Source organism: Strongylocentrotus purpuratus, unplaced genomic scaffold (assembly GCF_000002235.5).
Source record: "Strongylocentrotus purpuratus isolate Spur 01 unplaced genomic scaffold, Spur_5.0 spur5_scaffold_5, whole genome shotgun sequence".
NCBI lineage: Eukaryota > Metazoa > Echinodermata > Echinoidea > Camarodonta > Strongylocentrotidae > Strongylocentrotus > Strongylocentrotus purpuratus.
Genome location: NW_022145611.1, coordinates 43539786 through 43558253, shown reverse-complemented (window position 1 = coordinate 43558253; position 18468 = coordinate 43539786). Strand labels below are relative to the sequence as shown.

The window sequence follows — 18468 nt, the reverse complement described above, 5'->3', positions numbered from 1 at the left end:
GGGGTGGTAGGGGAGAGAGAAAGATAAAGAGATAGACAGAGAGAGAGAGAGAGAGAGAGAGAGAGGGGGTGGAAGTAAATGTTAATTTTTTTTTTTTGTTAAGTGGGGGCTATATAATGCTAGAAGGTGAATGCTAATTGTTAAGCAGAATAAGTAGACATGCAGAGCTTTAAATCGATTGAATTGACTTTAATAATTAGTGTTGGTATACTCTAACACCACATGAATAATACTATCGGTGACAATACCCTTTTTAATATTATTTAATTGATATTATGTTTAGCATGTTGTAGGTGTGTTAACTATTTATGTTGTATTTGACATGATTAATGTATATTTTGTTTACTTGTTTGTTTCGTTTGCCGATCGATTTGGAAAGAAACAAGAAGATTAGGAAAAGGGAGTGGGGTGCATGGGGTGTTACTTTTCGCCAGTTTATATCTGAGTACAAAGAATCTTCCTACTTCCCGCATAATGATCGTTCTTGTGCCACCTGTTCAAAGGAATGTATAGTACAGTCATATATTGTCTATGTTTGGGGTTCCAAGAGGACCGACTTTTTAACTCCACAGTATTTGTTACTCGATCTATTATAGATGTTCTTATCTTTTAAATAGCTAATTCTCCACGGGTATCTTAGATGTCTTTATTCCAAGACGCGCACGCCGGATTAAGACACATTGTTTGGGGCACGCTTTTGCTTTGGGACGGAGTAGAGCTGTGAATAGAGAAAGGAACAAGAGGGCTTAATCATGACACAATAGGCGACGGTAACTCCTCCATCCGGACGACAGACGGGGTTTATTCTAAGAGCAAAGAAAACCCCTAAACAGAGGTCCGATCGTTTAGATGGTTAATTTATTTGGGATCGCGAAACACACAATAGAGTTTTTAATCAGTCCTTTATGTATGTTCCGTTTTACAGGCATTTAAATATTGAAGAGAGTCATTCGGTTGTCAGAGCTCCGTGGGAAGAGGTAGGAGACAAGTCATTTGGACGTTAGCTGGCAAGTTACATGCTCTTTGTAAGACAGGCTCTTTCTGGAAATCATTTGCTGATCAACAGATATCGGGTCGAGACCACTCTAGACTGTCGTGCCAATATCTGGAAGATGTCACCAGTTGTAAGCAGAAATCGAATGCGAACTCGATCCGTAAGTCGAGGGGATACATCAGATAGTTCGATGATGAAATCACCGTTGAAACATCAGCACCTAGGACGTCGCCAATCCCAGGTCGACGATGATACCATTATGACGCCGAGAGAACTTGCAAGGACGATAGCTGAATTCCGAGTAGGGTTATCATCATCTTTATCAACTTCAACCAATGATTCGAATGACATGGAGGACTATAAGAATACTGATGCTGATAACCAGATGGATACTCATCTTGAGAAAGATGGTAAGAACTTTTTTTGTTATAATTTTCATGTACGAGCATAACAATGAATACAGTGTTTCTCGAACAAACGTTCTGGGAACCCAAAAATTAAATATTAAACGTACCGGGTATTTCTCTGCAAATAACCTATTTTGCTATTAGCATATAGATCTAAACACATTTCTTTACTTCGGCTTATAATTATGTAACAATTCAACTATCACGACTTCTGAACTTTGTCCTTTAATGAAGACCCCGATTTTTTTCTTTCTTCTTAATATTCTCCTACAGCAAAGCTTTCACGTTCTAAGCAAGAGAATTCAAGTATTTGTTACTTGATTATTACAGGTGTAATTTAGCATTGTATGCAGCAGACGCTATATCAACCAAGTGTGATTATATTAATTATTTAAAAAAAAGAGCAAACACAACCTGATGCCAAATATTACCTTTTTAAAATGTGTTATGTGTAAAGCAATCAAGAGAAATGTGGTAAATATAATTATTTGAGATATTCTGAAGTATGGGAATTTGCTTCAAACTTTCCTATATACCAATGTAGTGATCTTCCCCCCAATAATTCACCCACACACTTCTTGTAAACTTGAAAGCATTGAGTACCTCAAAAGATTTTTAAACAATACTAGAAAAGGAAAGATTATAAAAAGCAGACAATGGATTATCGTGAAATCTTTGTTTCGGGTGGCTCTTTTCTGGAACGACAGAATTTAGACGTTTTCCTACAGCATCATACTAAGTTTTGGTCCTTTTGAAAAAAAGAAAGAACAAATAAACATTTCATATCAAATAAAAATATACACTGATGTGCCTTTTGTGAAAAAATGTCTCATTGGTATATTGTAGAAAAGTACACAAATTTCCACTTCATTTTGATCGGTGTTCGTTTTTATCTTTGGTTTTAATGTTCCAAACATTATGCTAATACATGTATTTCGTCATATTAGTACATCTCCTACCAGCAAACAAGTGCATTAATTATGTTTCTTAATGTTGACTGCCCTTGCCTTAAGTCTTTTATCTTAATGATGATCCTTCCTCTTTTTTGTAAGAGTTAAAGACCATCAGAGTAAATCTAGAACGTTACACATGCGGGCAGCAGTGTGGATGCATGAGAGTTTATTGATTGACTGGCAAATAAACCATCTGCGCCTTAACACAATGAACTATTATACACCAGAGTTTAAAGGCTTGAGCTCGGCGGAAATGGTGCACCTAGTACAAAGAAATCTAAGAGAATAGGACCTGTTCGTTTTGTTTGCAAGGTTAAGTGCAGTGTACAAGAGCTTGGTTTATTTGAGTTATATAATGAAAAGTGATTTCCTTCCACACTTTCCTTAAGATTAGAATGAGGCCTTATCAATACAGTCATTTAGTCCTAGTTATACATTTACCAACCCTATCAGTTATCAGCAAATTAATTCCCTTTGATAAAATATTACAAGATATTTCGTCGGCGCATGGAAAAGTGTATTTTCGTCGAATTGTTGTCGGCACATTTGCGGGTTAACCCAAACCTCAACCACCGTGATAGTATATATTGCTATTCTATTTTGTTTATATTGATAAAAATTGGACCAGGCTGCTAGTGATGATTATTCAGAGCTCAGAGGTTAAAGAGATGCGGGCGGAATAAACATAAAACCAACCGGGGGATACGACAGGCCTGTAATGTACCTGTACATATATTTGAACACCAGATTGGCAATATACACAGGCGCGGATCCAGGATTTCTTAGGGGGGGGGGGGCCCACTTTTTTTTTTGGTCCGAAAAAAATCGTAACGACTCAGCCAGCCGCTAAATAAGCGGGGGGGGGGGGGGGGGGGGGGGGGGGGGAAGAGGACACTTTTTTTTTTTGGTCACGAAATTTGAAAATTTGACATTTTGTTCCGTTGGGGAGGGGGGGGGGTGAGGTCACCTTTTTTAGGTCAGCCATTGGCATTTTTTTATTTTTTTTATAATAATAACAACAAAAAAAAACTCACAGAAAAGGGGAGGGGGGGTTGCTCCAAAATACACACATAAAAAACCGCTAACCCCCTCCCCACCGTTCTCGACTCTTAATCCTCATCTGAATTCAGTTTTCTCCTCCTCCCTCCCGCGCGAAGCGCGGAAGCTTGTACGTTTCATTAAATCATTAGAGAAAGAAGACGATTCGTTGTACCGTTCTCGACTCTAAATCCTCATCTGAATTCAGTTTTCTCCTCCTCCCACCCGCGCGAAGCGCGGAAGCTTGTACGTTTCATTAAATTATTATAGAAAGAAGACGATTCGTTGTACCGTTCCCGAAAATTATCCTCGTCTGAATTAAGTTCCCCCTGCCCTCCCCCGCGCGTAGCGCGGAAGCTTTGACGTTTCATTAATTCATTAGAGAAAGAAGACGATTCGTTGTACCGTTCTCGACTCTTAATCCTTGTCTGAATTTCAAATATGTTCTTTGTCTATTCTCTTTTCTTCCTACGTCCTCTTCCTTTACACTCCTCTCTTTTTTGGCCGGCGTTTATTGGGGGACCACCTCACCGCCCCCTGGCTACGCGCCTGCTGTCAGATGAACATATGTTGATACCTTGTCCGCCCCGGAAGCTCAGGGGTTTAAGGTTTTAATTTGATGTCAGATTAGCATTCAGGGGTCCGCCTTAGCGCCCTAGACGGGGTCCAGGGGGCAGAGCCCCGGAAGTTCAGGAGTTTAGGCATTTAATTACGGTCAGATGAGCATTATTTTGATACCTATTTGTTACAATAGCAGGTCACTAATTGGCTTGGGGTTCAGGGGGCGGAGCCCCGGAATCTCAAGGGTTTTAGGCACTCAATTACGGTCAGATGAGTATCGAGGGGCCCGCCTAAGGGCTCTTGGCTGGGTCCAGGGGGCAGAGCCCCCAGAAGCTCAGGGGTTTCAGGCGTTTAATTACGGTCAGATGAGCATTTTTGATACCTTATTATTTGTGACACTAGCAGGACACTATTTGGCGTGGGGTCCAGGGGGCAGAGCCCCCAGAAATCAGGGGTTTTAGGCATTAAATGACCATCATATGAGCATCTAAGGGCCCGCCTTAGGGCCCTAGGTGGAATCCAGGGGGCAGAGCCCTTAGGATTTTAGGCATTAATTTTAATCATGGTCAGATGAGCATATTTTGATACCCATTATAATGTGACACTGGCAGTTATCTATTTTTTCTTTCTCGCTCTCTTTCTTTCTATTTCTCTTAAATATACTTTTTCAAAGAAAGTGTGGGGGAGGGGCTCGAGGATCCCGATCCCCGCCGTTCCGCGGGCCCTGATATGTAGGCATCTCAAGAAGCATTTTTTTGCCTGGCTGTAAATTTAGGAATTTGTCATTTTCCAACAAACGCATGAAGTGAGGAAAATTATCTCATTTCAGCATTATTTGTTAACCACCGTTATGGAATTATAAATAAACCACGTTTGAATTCTCTTTCTCCAACCCCCCCTCCCCTATCAGTATGCCAGTGCCCCCCCCCCCCCGCTCCGATCTACACCTTGTTGGCGGGAAAATTGCAACTGATATCCCTTACCTTTCTTCATTCTCTTTTTTTTCCTTTCCCTTTCTCTCCTCTTTCACTTTCCCTTCCCTTCCCTTCCTTATCTCTCTTTTAGGTTTGCTGAGGGGGGGGGGGGGGGGGGAGGGGGGGGGGGGGGGGGGGGAGGGGCACGGTCATTTTGGTCCCCAACCCGCTCCACACATTGTTGGCGGGATTAACCGCAACTGATCTCCGCTTCTTTTCTCCTTTTTTTCTTCCTCTTTTTGTTCCCTTTTAGCTCTCCTCTTTTCCTCTTCCTTCCTTCTCTCTTTTTTGAGCGGTCTTTTGCCCCCTCGATCCACAACTTGTTGGCGGGAAAATTGCAACTGATATCCCCCTTCTTTTCTTTTCTTCTTCCTATTTTGTCCTTCCCTTTATCTCCTCTTTATCTTTTTTCTTTCCCTTTCCTTCATTCTCTTTTATTTTTTTATTTGGGGGGGGGGAGGGGAGGCAAGTCCTCCCCCCCCCCGATCTCCTTCTTCCCTCTTTTCTTTTCTTCTTCCTCTTCTTTTTTTCCCCTTTCTCTCCTCTTTCCCTTCTTTTCCTTTCTCTCTCTCTCTCCTTTTTTTTTTTTTTTTTTTTTTTGCGGGGGGGGGGGGGGGGCAAGGCACGCTCGCCCCCCCCCCCTGGATCCGCGCCTGAATATACATAGAAATGGATCGAGTCACAGAAGCTTAACCAACAACAAAAACATCATTGTTTTCCATTTCCTTGTTAGCATTATTTCAACGCACAGGACTCAATTGCAGAAAGGAAACAAAGGAAAGCCCCTCAACTCTTATCACCACGCAGTGCTAAAGACAAAAATGAATAAATAAATAAATGATTAATTAGATAAATAGATAAAACACAGTCGCAACTATTTTCGAATAATCAGCTATTGAAATGTGCGAACATGAGACAATGAGGTATTACGTCATCCAAACATGATTAATATGGGATATACAAGAGGGTATTGACATTCTCTTAAGTTGATTTTTCGAAAATAGTTGCGATCGTGCACTAACAATAATCCCTCCAAAATTGGGTAGCTAAAACATATCCATGGATGAGTGGAGATGGTGTGGTTTATCATATAACAAGGGCCCATGAACCGAAAGTTTGTAAATATCGTCGATTGTTTAGCTGAAATGTATCCTACCCATGTACAGTAACCATCATACTAATGCTATGCATGTATTTTTTTGATTAATTTGTCAGAAATTGCATCAGGCTCTGATCAGTCACTTGTTACTCCACCACCTGTCTTCAAGAGTACAAGCAGCTACGAGCCATCGAGTGAGAATCCTCCTATAAACCACACCCAACCCCCTAATGCCATGCCATACAGCTTCCAAACAACTCAGCCAGATGACAGTGGGAATGCATCTTCAGAAGAACCCACATCAAGGCCTCCTACAGGATCACATCGGAGAGGTTTTACATCAAGTGAGAAAGAACTCCTCGAAGCTGCCTTCCACATCTCAGATAATCCAGGCACAGCTACCATGAAACTACTTGTACATCTCACTGGGCTTGATACCAAGAAGATCAGGGTAAGAACATCTTCCACTGTCTGCCGATCATAGCCACTTAGCATTTTGTATATTTTGATTAGTATTTTTGTTTGTTTGAATGGTGGCATATCCATCGTCTTTGATTAGCGATACTGGCCAAGAAGAGGAAGAATGATTTCTGTTTGAAAGAGCATGAAATGCGAGTCTCCCGTATCTAGACAGCAGTCTGTACTGTTTTCCCTCAAAGCCATCCTATCTTTGGAAGGTTTTTGTGTATGTCAACATTGCACCTTTATCATATTTTAATTCGGAAACACTGTGGATGCCTTCTAGAATGCCATTAAAACACACCTTACTGTTGCCCCTCTGCATTGTTTATTTTGTAAATACAATTTATTAACATGACTACATTTCATTAACATTCTTGTTTTATTTGTTTTTATTTTTCAGGGGTGGTTTCGGACGAGACGAATCCGTCAAGAAAAAGAGGAAGCAAAGGCGGAGTCATCTGAGAACACACCACCAGTGACTGAACCAAAACACCAGGTACCTCCTCAGTACTGGCCAGAACCCTTGAGATTCTCACATATGCAACGGCCATACCCAGTACCAGGTCACCACTACAGAGCTCCACCAGGGTTAACAGCAATGGCTTCAGGGACACCTTCAATGTCATCAACCTTGCCATCCAAGGTACCATCAGGCTTCTTATATCCAGCACTACCACCGTCAGCTGTACCAACCATGGGACTCTTGCCTCCACCACCAACCCAGTGGTATCCACCATTGGGTTTTAATACTGGTCCACCACCACAGCCTTCCATCTCAAGTGAGGGTCAGTTACCATCAGGTTTACCATCAACATCAAATACAACACCAACTACAGGAGCACCGAAGGCACCAACTGGACCTTGGTACCCATCACCCAACACTGGCCACCCACTGCAAGGTGTCATCCCACCGTCCATTCCTACACCAGCTGGTTTCCTTCATCCCTGGTCATCTGTAGGATGCTATGGAGCACAGGGTGTCACCCCTCAGCACCCAAGCGTACCACCATTCCTCTCACATCCAGCCGTGCCATACTGCAATCCTTGGTATCCAATGCTACCAACTCCTAACTTTCAGAACCCAGTGCATCGACAGATTGGAGCACGAGCCGAGACTTCAGTAATGAATATAACATCAGCCTCCTCGACAGTTAAACCAATTTCTTCCCAAGTGACATGCACCAGACAAGAGCCCTCTGGGGTAGAGTCTGAAGCGTCTTCCACTGCTTAAGATGCTGCTAAAAACAGTCAAGTCCTTGGTTCTTTGAAGCTCAGGCATGTACTAGCATATACATGTACCAGCACTAACTCTACCGGTACAATGATTGAAAGACTCTTTTGATCGTAGCATACTTATCAAGACATTAAACTGTACAACTCATTGACAGTCTTTTTTTTTGGTGTAAGAAATATCCCTGTAAATATTACTCCCAACTCCATGATGTTATGTAAACATACTATCTGTTCATTTAGAAGAGTAAAACATGTGATGATTAATATTGTTATTAAGTTTATTGTGACAGAGACTATATGAAATTTATGACTTATAGCAACGCTTTATGCCCAAATTTTGTTCTTCCTTACATGATCTTCCATCTCAAATTCGATGACAACTCGGTAGTTTTGTTACAATGACAAAATCTCATTGCCATGCTTGGGGCTTGCTCCTTGCAAATATTTGTTGGGAAATTAGTGCAAAGTAAAGTACGGTATATTATCTTAAAAGGCACATTATGCATTTTCTAAATTTTGTGTCATCTCTGGATTTCTCTGTAAATCTCTGTGAAGACCAGAAACTTTTGCAAATACTGTAAACAACCATCATTTTGACGGCATGACATTTTCAGAATTGCACAAATCAGTGTATGACAGTTGTGATTCCATTATTTGGTGGCATAAACATTTTTACAAATCTGAACTACAACTGTATTTGCAAAAGTTGTGTTTATTTATACATGCAAGGTTTTTTTATATGACAGTTTATGAGAGGATGTAATATATTATAAGATTGATTTCAACTAAAAAAAATAACTGAAAACAACAAAAATATTCTAATCATTATTAGTGTTTCATTTTATTTTACATAACTTGTCACATATATTATCAACAGATAGTGGGGCATTTACATCCATGCATTGTACATTACCAGTAAGTTACAAAATAATATATATATGTTTAAATAAAAGGTATCTTCAAACAACATTGTACATGAATTCACTGTGTCTAGTTTCTATGCAAGCAATAAGAGATTTCAAAATGATCACTGATAAGCTTACTTTTAGATGATCATTTATCAGTTTATCTACTGTTATTTAATCATTATTTGAATGTTTTCTTACACTTTCTCAATTGACAAAGCTCCTCTGCAAAATCTCTCCTTATAATATCAACTTATGATACATTAACTTTCATTCAATGTAAATATCACACAGTGTGTATACATGGCAAGCAAGAAGTACATGTTTAATTTACAAATTAAAATGACATACAAAACACTATTTTAGCAGTACTCTGATAAAATAGATACTGTATAAATAATGTTGTAGTCATCATCATCATCATCATCATCAATATCAATACAATCATCAGGCAGCTGTAGTTCTTATAGAACTGGTGAGTTTGCATACTTCAACATTGAAAGAATAAAATATGAAAGAAAAAATGTCAGCAAAAATTTCATTTTCATAACTCTCATAATTCTGTTCAGGCTGAAATACTAAGATCTACATGTATGTCCTGAATGAATTGTTTATATTTGTTTCAGTTATCAAGTCATCCTTGAAGAGATAAGTACAATCGTTCAGTATAGCCATGCATATATTGCCATTATTTTGCACATATAGATCTAAAAAAGAGCTTGCAATCAAAAAACAAATCTCCCTCTCATCGAAGTCAGCACTATACCCTATATGAATGCCAGTTCTAATAGTATTTTTAGCAATGGCTAAAACAAATTAAAAAATTAATAAATAAAATCCTTCAAACATTTCAATTTGGCTTGATTGTGTGTGTGTGTGATTGGGTTTTCACAGACGTGTATCAATCAGATATGATTATTTACAGGTGGGGGCCGACTTTTAACATCACCATCTAAAAGTCCTAGGCTGAATCAGTTTGTAACTTTCATTGTTAGCCGGATTACAGGCGCACACCACCACGCCCCGTTATTTCCATGAATATCCCATATGAGCCATAAACGATTGGTAAATAATCATGAAGAAGAAAAAATTAATACGTTTATGTCAAGGTGACTTCTTACCTGACACAGTAACTAACTCATTGTCTGTTAAATATACTTGCCTGAAATTTCAATTCTCGCTACCCCAAATAGCGATTCTGCCGAGATCCGGGGAAAATCCTGAAAACGCGCATTGCATTATGGGATAGCTTTTCGACATTACAGCTTCCTGTGCAGGCGTTCGTGATCACAACCCTCTCTTTCACGGTAGAGTTTAACGGCCTTTTGTGCTAAAGTCACTAATTCTGCCCGAAGCTTTCCATTGCATATTATAATCTGTACAAATTACACTGATTGGCATCGATTTTAGCGTGCGTGAAAACTCTGCACAGCGAACACAGGCGCTAGCGCCAGCGGGATGCGACTCTATACCGGAAGTTGTAGTGACGACCCGAGAGAGTGAAAATTACCTCGTCTCGCGAATTTCGAGATTTTCGTACCTATTTAGGGTAGCGAGAATTACGGTAATCAACATTCCCCAATACTGGTTTGGAAAAATTGATTGAAAATTAAAATTATGCATAGCACATATTAATATGGCTACCCTAAAAAAAAAAACATATGCAGAATCCAAAAAATGATAAAGCAATGGTTTGTAATATGGTTATTACCTTTTCAAAAGGTGAACATTCAACAGAATATAATAGGAAAAAGGTGAAGCCTAATTATAAAGTCACATCTGTAGAAACAATTTTATGAAAAACAGCAAACTAATCATCATCAGCTGATAATGAATTTTCATGATATATGATAAAAATATATCTCCCAAGAGTAACTAAAACAAAGATGATATTATAATCAGTTGTGGTAATTACACCACTGTGACAACACAAATGCTGCCCTTTGTACTTTAGTTATGTTTGTGAAATTAGTTTGACATAAACATATGATAATATAAAAGAAAGTTACAAATTTATGAACCAATTACTGTGTGGAAATAAGAAGATAATCTCCATTATTTAAAGACATCTTATTATTTGAAAGAAAAACAGTGGAAAACAGTCTCAAGAGTAGTAAAGCGGGAAATAAACCTTGGCTAAAGGCACAGCAAAGTGGATGGGCTGGAAGCGCTTTATGAATGGCACATCAAATCAGGCTCAATTTATCACAGATTGCTAAACAAAGTCACCTCCAATAACATATATGGTCATTACATTTCATGAAACATGAGAGTACATCCAGACATTTACAAACAATAAGTGTTTGTATTAACATGCTGCATACATGACACCACAAACTTCAGGAATAATGTCTAGATCTACCAATGTAGATGTTATTGATGTGCATTCTATACAGGTTTTGTTTTCTATTGCTGGATACAAATTCCTCCTGATGTATGAAAGATAACTACATAAGCTTCTGCTTATATTGCCTAATTTTGGCTTTCTATTCACTCTTGCGATTTTATCTGATGAGTGCAAGACGAAAAACTTCAGGATGTATGTTTTTGTTGCTATTTTTTATCAATAATAAATAATAATAGCAGTGATTTCATGTATAGCACAAATGTAAAGTATGTGTAGCGAGGTAATATATATATAAGCAATAAGATGACAAGTAAGCAGAACATCTACCAATACCAATTAAGATAATTTATTTCACTAGAGCTACTGTCAATCATTCATGAAACACCTTTTGCATTTAGAAGAAATAGACAGTTTAAGATAGCAATCTAATTTCATGTGTAATACTCCATAGTCAAATCTTAGTTCATGACATAATTCATTGAAATGTTTCATAATATAACACAGCACCCAGCATTATCACATCAAATGGAATGCAACTATGCACTATTAGCCAGGATCATAATCTGCTCACTATTGTCACAGGAAAACAGACATAAGGAATACTAGTAATCTACGGTATAGGTCTCTTGTCTCTATTCACACATATGAACAACTACAGTATACAGGTACTTCTGATATGATGTAGACTAATGTTGATGGAGTACATAAATACTAGGAGTTAAATCTTTGAATGAGGTCTTCATATTTCACCTGCATCCATGCTCTCTGCCTCAACATCGTCATCCAGCATGGTTTACACATGTAAGTACACATACCACAATGGATGGACAAATTACCCTCTAGATGTCTGAGGCTAACTCTGCCTAAGACCTCCATTCCCTCTTACTCTTGGTGCCTCTGACCCACCCCTGTGACTCCATCCGAGATGCTAGACACGGTACTGACTGATAAGACCATTCACTTTGCCTTTGATCTCCATTTCTCTGCATCCTCCTTACGTGCGTCTGGTAGCATCTGATTCCTGACCCCACCCAGGACGCTGGATGTTGCTTCCGTTGCTAAGATGAGAGGGCGTATAACGGAAGGTGGTATCTGACGTAGGATACCTCCCACTGCTCCGGACACACCCTTATGTTCATGTTCTTCCCTAGCTGTCAGCATGATAGCTGTAGCTGTATCACCCAAACCCTGTAATGATACAACACGCAATATCTCAATACTGATCCTTTTATATAGCTGTATCAAACCCTGTAATGAAACAACACTTAATATCTCAATACTGATCGTTTTATTCCAATATTACATTAAATCCTCATTCAGTATCTGGAAAAAAAGCATTAGGCCCAAATTTCCTCCTACTTTCTACATGTTTTGGATTCCCTTTTCTTTTTCTTCCTTTTCTCTATCCTTCATCTTTACACCTTAAAAAAAAAAGGGTCATTTTTATGTCTTCTTTTTCACTTCAATATTCTTCTTTGTGTTTGTACTCTTCCAATTTTCTCTAGTTCAACAAATATTTCAATTTTATATTTATTTCTCTCCAGGACAATTTAAACTTTGATAGTCTCTGCAAATTCTATAAGTTGGACATTAATGAGGTGTGAGTAAGTGGCTTGTGTGTAAGGCCAATATTCCTACCTCTCTGACTACATTGATAGCATTAGCCATTCCCTCTCTGAAGTCTGCAGGTTGTCTAGCTAGTCTCTGCTGACCGAATGGACCGTATGTGATAGCTCGACTAGACACACTGGGGCCTGGGGACACTACATCATATGCTGTCTCTGCAGCAACCTGCCAAACAAAACAAATGACAAACATGACATCTTGACTACAGTCTAAGTAACAATAACAGTATGATAATATTCTAAAACATCTACCGTAAGTCTCTAATCACTTAACAGAAACATAATACTATCATATAATGTTAAATTATTATATTATAAAAAGTAAATGGCTTACATGAATATGCAATATAAATCCATTTAAAACACAATCTTGATTATCACTCATGAAAAATGAATATCTCATAACATACAACATACAAATTTTAACCAAGAGTTTGGGGAACGTTTATACAAAAATGTATGTGGAAAATATGTCATCTATTCATATAAAACACACTGTGCAGAATGTATGCAATGATTGTTACATAAAGAAAACTGTGGTTTGAATTCATTATTACAGGTACTAGAAATAGACTATTAATCCTAGAGATATGGCAAGTAAAGATGCATAGCATACCTGTAGAAGCTTGACAAATCTGTTGGTAAGTTCAACAACAGCCATTGCAGTGGATGTACCAAATGAGTTGGCGCCTCTCTGGATACCTCTGACAAGGCGCCCATCTCTCTTGTACTGCTCAACTGGTAACCTCACCAGATCAAACATGCCTTGGACTGGAAAAAAGAGAAAAATATAAAGCCACAAATGTAGATCTGAATTTCGATGACTGATCTCTTCATTAGCATATTCCAATAAACAACTCTTTAACTCTGATGTAGAATACCTTTGACATGCACTTATTCAACGATTTCTCACTTTGATTCTTGCATCTCATGGAACCTTTTCATCCATCCATTCATAGAGAAATGTACAATACATGAAGAACTACCTATGACACACACTACAAGCAATTGATTGTACCTCTACTGATATCAGTTTTATATATTCAAAGCCAGGTTATATTGCTCATATTTTTGGAAGATAAATTGTGAAATTATATTATGAATTGTTAACATGAAAAATTGACAAGACAGCCATTTTTACTAACACTATGTGGATTTTTAGCAGGAATAGAGGCACATGCCTCCCCCCCCCCCCAATTTTTTTTTTTCCAAGCTTGGTTGAACTTTTTTAGACCCCTTTTTTTACCTCGATCGATTACATGTATGTGCCCCCCCCAAACATCAAACTCTGGCTACGTGCCTGCCTACACCTCCCAATACTCTGGATAGCTGTGATAGATATACTTACAGAGTTGAACAAAGGAATGCATTGGTCCTACACCTCCCAATACTCTGGGTAGCTGTGATTTCTTGATGTCTTGCATCCATTCATTCATAGCATACAGAATCAGTCTGTCTATACCAAGCAACCTAGAAAGAAGACAAAGTCATACATAAGCATTTTCCATATCAGATGAATACGAGTAAAAAGATTTGTTGAGTCTGAACTACTAGTTGTTCCTACGACATACACTAATACTTTTTTTAAGCCTCGATTCCTGTATAACAGTAACTATTTAAACCCACTTTTTAATTATTATTGTTCACAATTCAATTCAATTTCTTTCAATTTCAGGGCAGGAGGAAAATATTCATCCATATTGGCTGCTCTGAACATAAGGTTGTAAAGATAAACTTTGGTGTTGGATATCTTTCCCCTTTATGCTAACACTCTGCTTTCAAAACTCCTAGATATGGGATGACTTTCCACCGATACACTGCCACTGTATCTTTAAACTATGTACACTCGCATATCCTGAACATGTGTATTGTAAAGCAAGTATAATCTTACCCATGTCTATGATGTAGTCTCTTCAATGTCAGTTCAGAATGGTTGAGTTGACCTAAACCCACCAGAAGACCCAGGAATGTACCCTAAACATTCAAACAAATCAACCATAAACATCAACATATTGATCTAAGAAGAATATACAAAAAAAATATCCTTTGAAATCAATATAATCATTATCAATACATTGAAATAAATACTAATTCAGAAGATTTCAATGTACCTTAATTAATTGCCCATCTCTTGTACAGTACATATCATTGGTCGGGAGGTCAACCATATGCACCTAATGAGAGTACTTCTAGTAGTACAATCATCTACAAAACCCTCGCACAGTATAAGAGCATAACAGGATGTGTTCCAAAAAAAGTTTGACAATTATAATTACTATAAAAAATAAAACAGATGTTTTTTCCTAATGTTCCAAGAATATATTTGTTTAAGTAACTGCAATAACTCACTTTATTTTAGCGAATTTGATATAAAACCCTAATTTCTTGTGAAGATAATGTTCATTGGTTTTCCTTGGATTTTTACAGGTCAGGGGCTACTAGAATCTTGTACATGTAATTATATACAGTGATAAAGTGGATGGACATGTGCTGGTCAGCTGAGAGACTTACTTGATCCATGTCAACACGCTTCCCTTCATAATCCAGCTTGATGAGAACATCAGGAGAGAATACAAAGGACCTATACAAAGGCATAGTGGCAAATGGAAACACTGAGTTCTTGAATCATCATATGTCATGTATTGTATCATTACAAACATATCATTGACTAGGACCAACATTGGTTATTCTATATTGATGACCAATGTTTTATTGGAAAGGAAAAAAAAAAAAAGGTTCACAGCTGAACTTTTTAAATTGTATTTAAAATATTTTTTCTATGCAGCTGTCATAATCTTCAGTACATCATTTCATTAAATATCATAAGCAAGTGTTTAAATGCCTCGTCCAATTCAGATCTTCTACATTTACCCAGTCATCCAGAATAAAATATCATGATTGTAAATTTATCAAGAGATGTGACTTACTTGAAGAAGATAGGTTGTGCAGGTGAGTTAGATGTTTTGATCTTGTCATTGACTGCTTGGTTATTGATGGGATGATCTGATGGGACGGGTTGATTAGGAATGATTTGGGGTGGGGCGTCTGTTATCCTCACTTTGCATGTCTTCTTGTCTGATGGAGATCTACTAGGCTTGTGATCTAAACAGAAAGACATAACGATACATATTCTTAGAAACACAATACAGTACCACAATATAGCACATCAAATATGTGTAGCTCTTGAAGCATGGAGAAAATGAATTATCACTTTATATGCTTTACTCTTCCTGTAATAGAATAATGGTTACATATATGTCATCATATAAGCTGAATAAATGGTCCCCATATGGAAGGGATTTCTCTTAGAAAGTAATCTAGAATATTTTACCATGTAGCAAAGAGTAAATTAGGTAGTTTTTAACTCGTGCTACTCAGTGTCATATTTTTCTATTGATGTTACATGTATCTTGAAATTTTCAAGGTGTACACATGATTAATCAACTACAAATTCTGAATTCAAACAGAAAGAAAAAGAAAACAATGTACCTTCTCTTTTCTTATAAAACGATAGATATAGATACCAGAATGAGATCATACCTGGACTTGGAACTTGACTCGTTTCAGATGATACCTCGGTGAAGAAATCTCGCAAGAAAAACAAGGCATCCTGTAAGGAGGATATCAATACATCAATCTGGTCAGTTAGAGTATTTCATTAGAAGACAGATTCAATGAGTGTCATGATTTCAATATCACTCTTTATAAGACTTACAAAGTGAACTGGGAATGAAATTCAATTAATCATTAGAATTGTAAAATGAATCCTATCATATGACTCTATACAAACTGACCTGATCAATATTGAATCTGAGAGGCTGAAGAGAGATTCTAAGACAGCATTCTTCTGTGTCTACATCAGGATCTGGTCGGATGTGAAGAGCTTTCACTAGCACCTATCACAATGAAAACAACACCAAAGACAATTTGTTTAATGCATATCAAACAAGCAAATCCTGAATCAAGATTCATTTTTCTTTAACCATTTCTAAAGAGGAAGGATCACCGACGATATTACTTTTATACATTACAAGATGGGTAAGATGTCTCAAAGGTTGTGAAACCAACTTACTGTATGAACTTCAACGGTCATATGATAAGTCAACCTCAACATCTGTACTGACTGACAAACTAATATTTTTAAAAGGAATCAACTACACACATAATCAATAAAGATGCATTGACACAAGGGGAAAAAATAAACAAGTAGATTTTAAGTATAAAACATGAACCAAGACCTACCATGTTTGCATGTGTTCTCTTTGGTCTGGCTTCAGAGGAATAGAGATACAAGAACTTGTTGATCTGTGACTGAGCAAGACGATCTCGAACTTCAATGTCATTGATCAAGAGAATCTGTCTTGAAGATTGCTTTGCATCGGACGGATACGATTCATGACGGAAGCGCACCTAACAAGAGAGATAAGAAATTTAAAAAATAGCAGGTTATCAAAGCTTTATAACAGGTGCAATGAAAAGGTTTTACAAAGGAAGAAAAAGAATAGATCAAACGATAACTGCTTTTCAAAATATACAATGTTGTTTATTTAGCTCATACTTCTTTTGTTAAAGTCTGGAAATAGTTTCCCTTTTTTTTTTGGGGGGGGGGGGGGGAGTCAAAGGACTGCAATGATTTGTGAAATAATATTCATACCATATTTCAGATAACTGTCAGTTGCACATAGTGCCTCATGATCTTTTGATTTTTTGGTGTAATGATTCAAATGATATCAAAGGAATAATGTGATACAAAATTGACATATAAACCATCAATGAGTTATAAATGTTGTTCATACTTTGTTCATTTGTAGTTCCATAAGTACAGAATGATCTCTTTCTGGTCCTCCTCTCTCCTGCCATCTCATGTTAGCTACATTGTGTGTTGGCTTGTCTCCCTGTCTCCTGAGAGGGGAACTGCTACCACTCCCTCCTTGTTGCCTAATAAAGTATGATAAATAAACAATAGCACAATCAATCATATTATTTTGAAATATTCATGCATGATGTAATACAGATGTCTCATGTTAAGGATGATTAAATCCCATATTTGTTCAAAACTGATTTATATAGCAGTGAGCCTTCAATGTCGATAAAAGCCCCCTCATTTGTTTTCATCGACCTCACTGTGGTTCATTTTTTACTAGGTTCTCAAGTTGATGTACAGTTTATCCCTTTACTGATGTACTGCTATGCTTTGGATGTACTTTCTCCTTTAAATTACATTAGCTCATTGACAAGCAATTCCTGAATGATATCGATACATCTAACTTACATCCACTGATGATTCAGCATTTTTATTTAGCTAAAATAATTACATCTCACCCACCTTTTCTCTCCACTATGTGCTGGGCTGCTACCTCTAAGATCTACAAGAGTAAAAAGACAATCAAAATTGCAATAAATCTTCTATATAATGAGGAAAATACAATATTATTCAAAGTAAGCAAAAATGTTTTCTCTATCTAAAAAATGGGAATAGGTTCTAGGTGACAACATTAACTTGGGAAACTTGAATATAAAGTATGATTTTTAGCGGCTATATTGACAGCACTTTGAGTATATAGTCTACATATTCTACATTACCATCTATTTTATGAGTACTACAAAAACTACACTGGTCATGTGCTTGGATTCTGCTTATATGTATCTACATTTTTCTTTCAAAATTGGATGGCATTACAATGTCCTCTAATAGCAGGTATTAGGAGTTGTGATGTGGAGTCTACCGATACACAAAAACCTGAAATGAAATATCAAATAAATATTGGTAAGTTATTCCAACAACAGGGCATAACAATGAATTGGGTATATTAATGAGTGCTCTGAAAGACATTCACACTTCATGTTCTGGACAGACTCCATATAGCCCA

At 37.6% G+C, this 18468-nt stretch overlaps 2 protein-coding genes across 2 annotated transcripts in view; one reads left to right on the top strand and one right to left on the bottom strand.

Annotated features, from left to right (window-relative positions):
• The first annotated feature begins 551 nt into the window (after positions 1-551).
• Positions 552-9480, top strand: LOC105438574 (formin-like protein 14). The gene is made up of 3 exons (XM_011666555.2): positions 552-1404; positions 6143-6477; positions 6889-9480. The coding sequence occupies exons 1-3, from the start codon at positions 1017-1019 to the stop codon at positions 7717-7719; spliced, it is 1554 nt and encodes a 517-aa protein (XP_011664857.1). The 5' UTR covers positions 552-1016; the 3' UTR covers positions 7720-9480.
• Positions 9481-10518: 1038 nt separating this feature from the next.
• LOC588134 (autophagy-related protein 2 homolog B) overlaps positions 10519-18468 on the bottom strand; it is a 41403-nt gene continuing 33453 nt past the window's right edge. The window contains exons 33-44 of the mRNA XM_787833.5: positions 17925-17964; positions 17395-17536; positions 16841-17008; positions 16393-16494; positions 16139-16208; positions 15526-15700; positions 15110-15179; positions 14490-14572; positions 13947-14068; positions 13215-13369; positions 12612-12764; positions 10519-12161 (exon numbers count right to left, since the gene is read on the bottom strand). Of these exons, the coding sequence (XP_792926.3) occupies positions 11931-12161; positions 12612-12764; positions 13215-13369; positions 13947-14068; positions 14490-14572; positions 15110-15179; positions 15526-15700; positions 16139-16208; positions 16393-16494; positions 16841-17008; positions 17395-17536; positions 17925-17964 (1511 nt within the window). The 3' untranslated portion in view covers positions 10519-11930. The remainder of the gene's footprint in view (positions 12162-12611; positions 12765-13214; positions 13370-13946; positions 14069-14489; positions 14573-15109; positions 15180-15525; positions 15701-16138; positions 16209-16392; positions 16495-16840; positions 17009-17394; positions 17537-17924; positions 17965-18468) is intronic.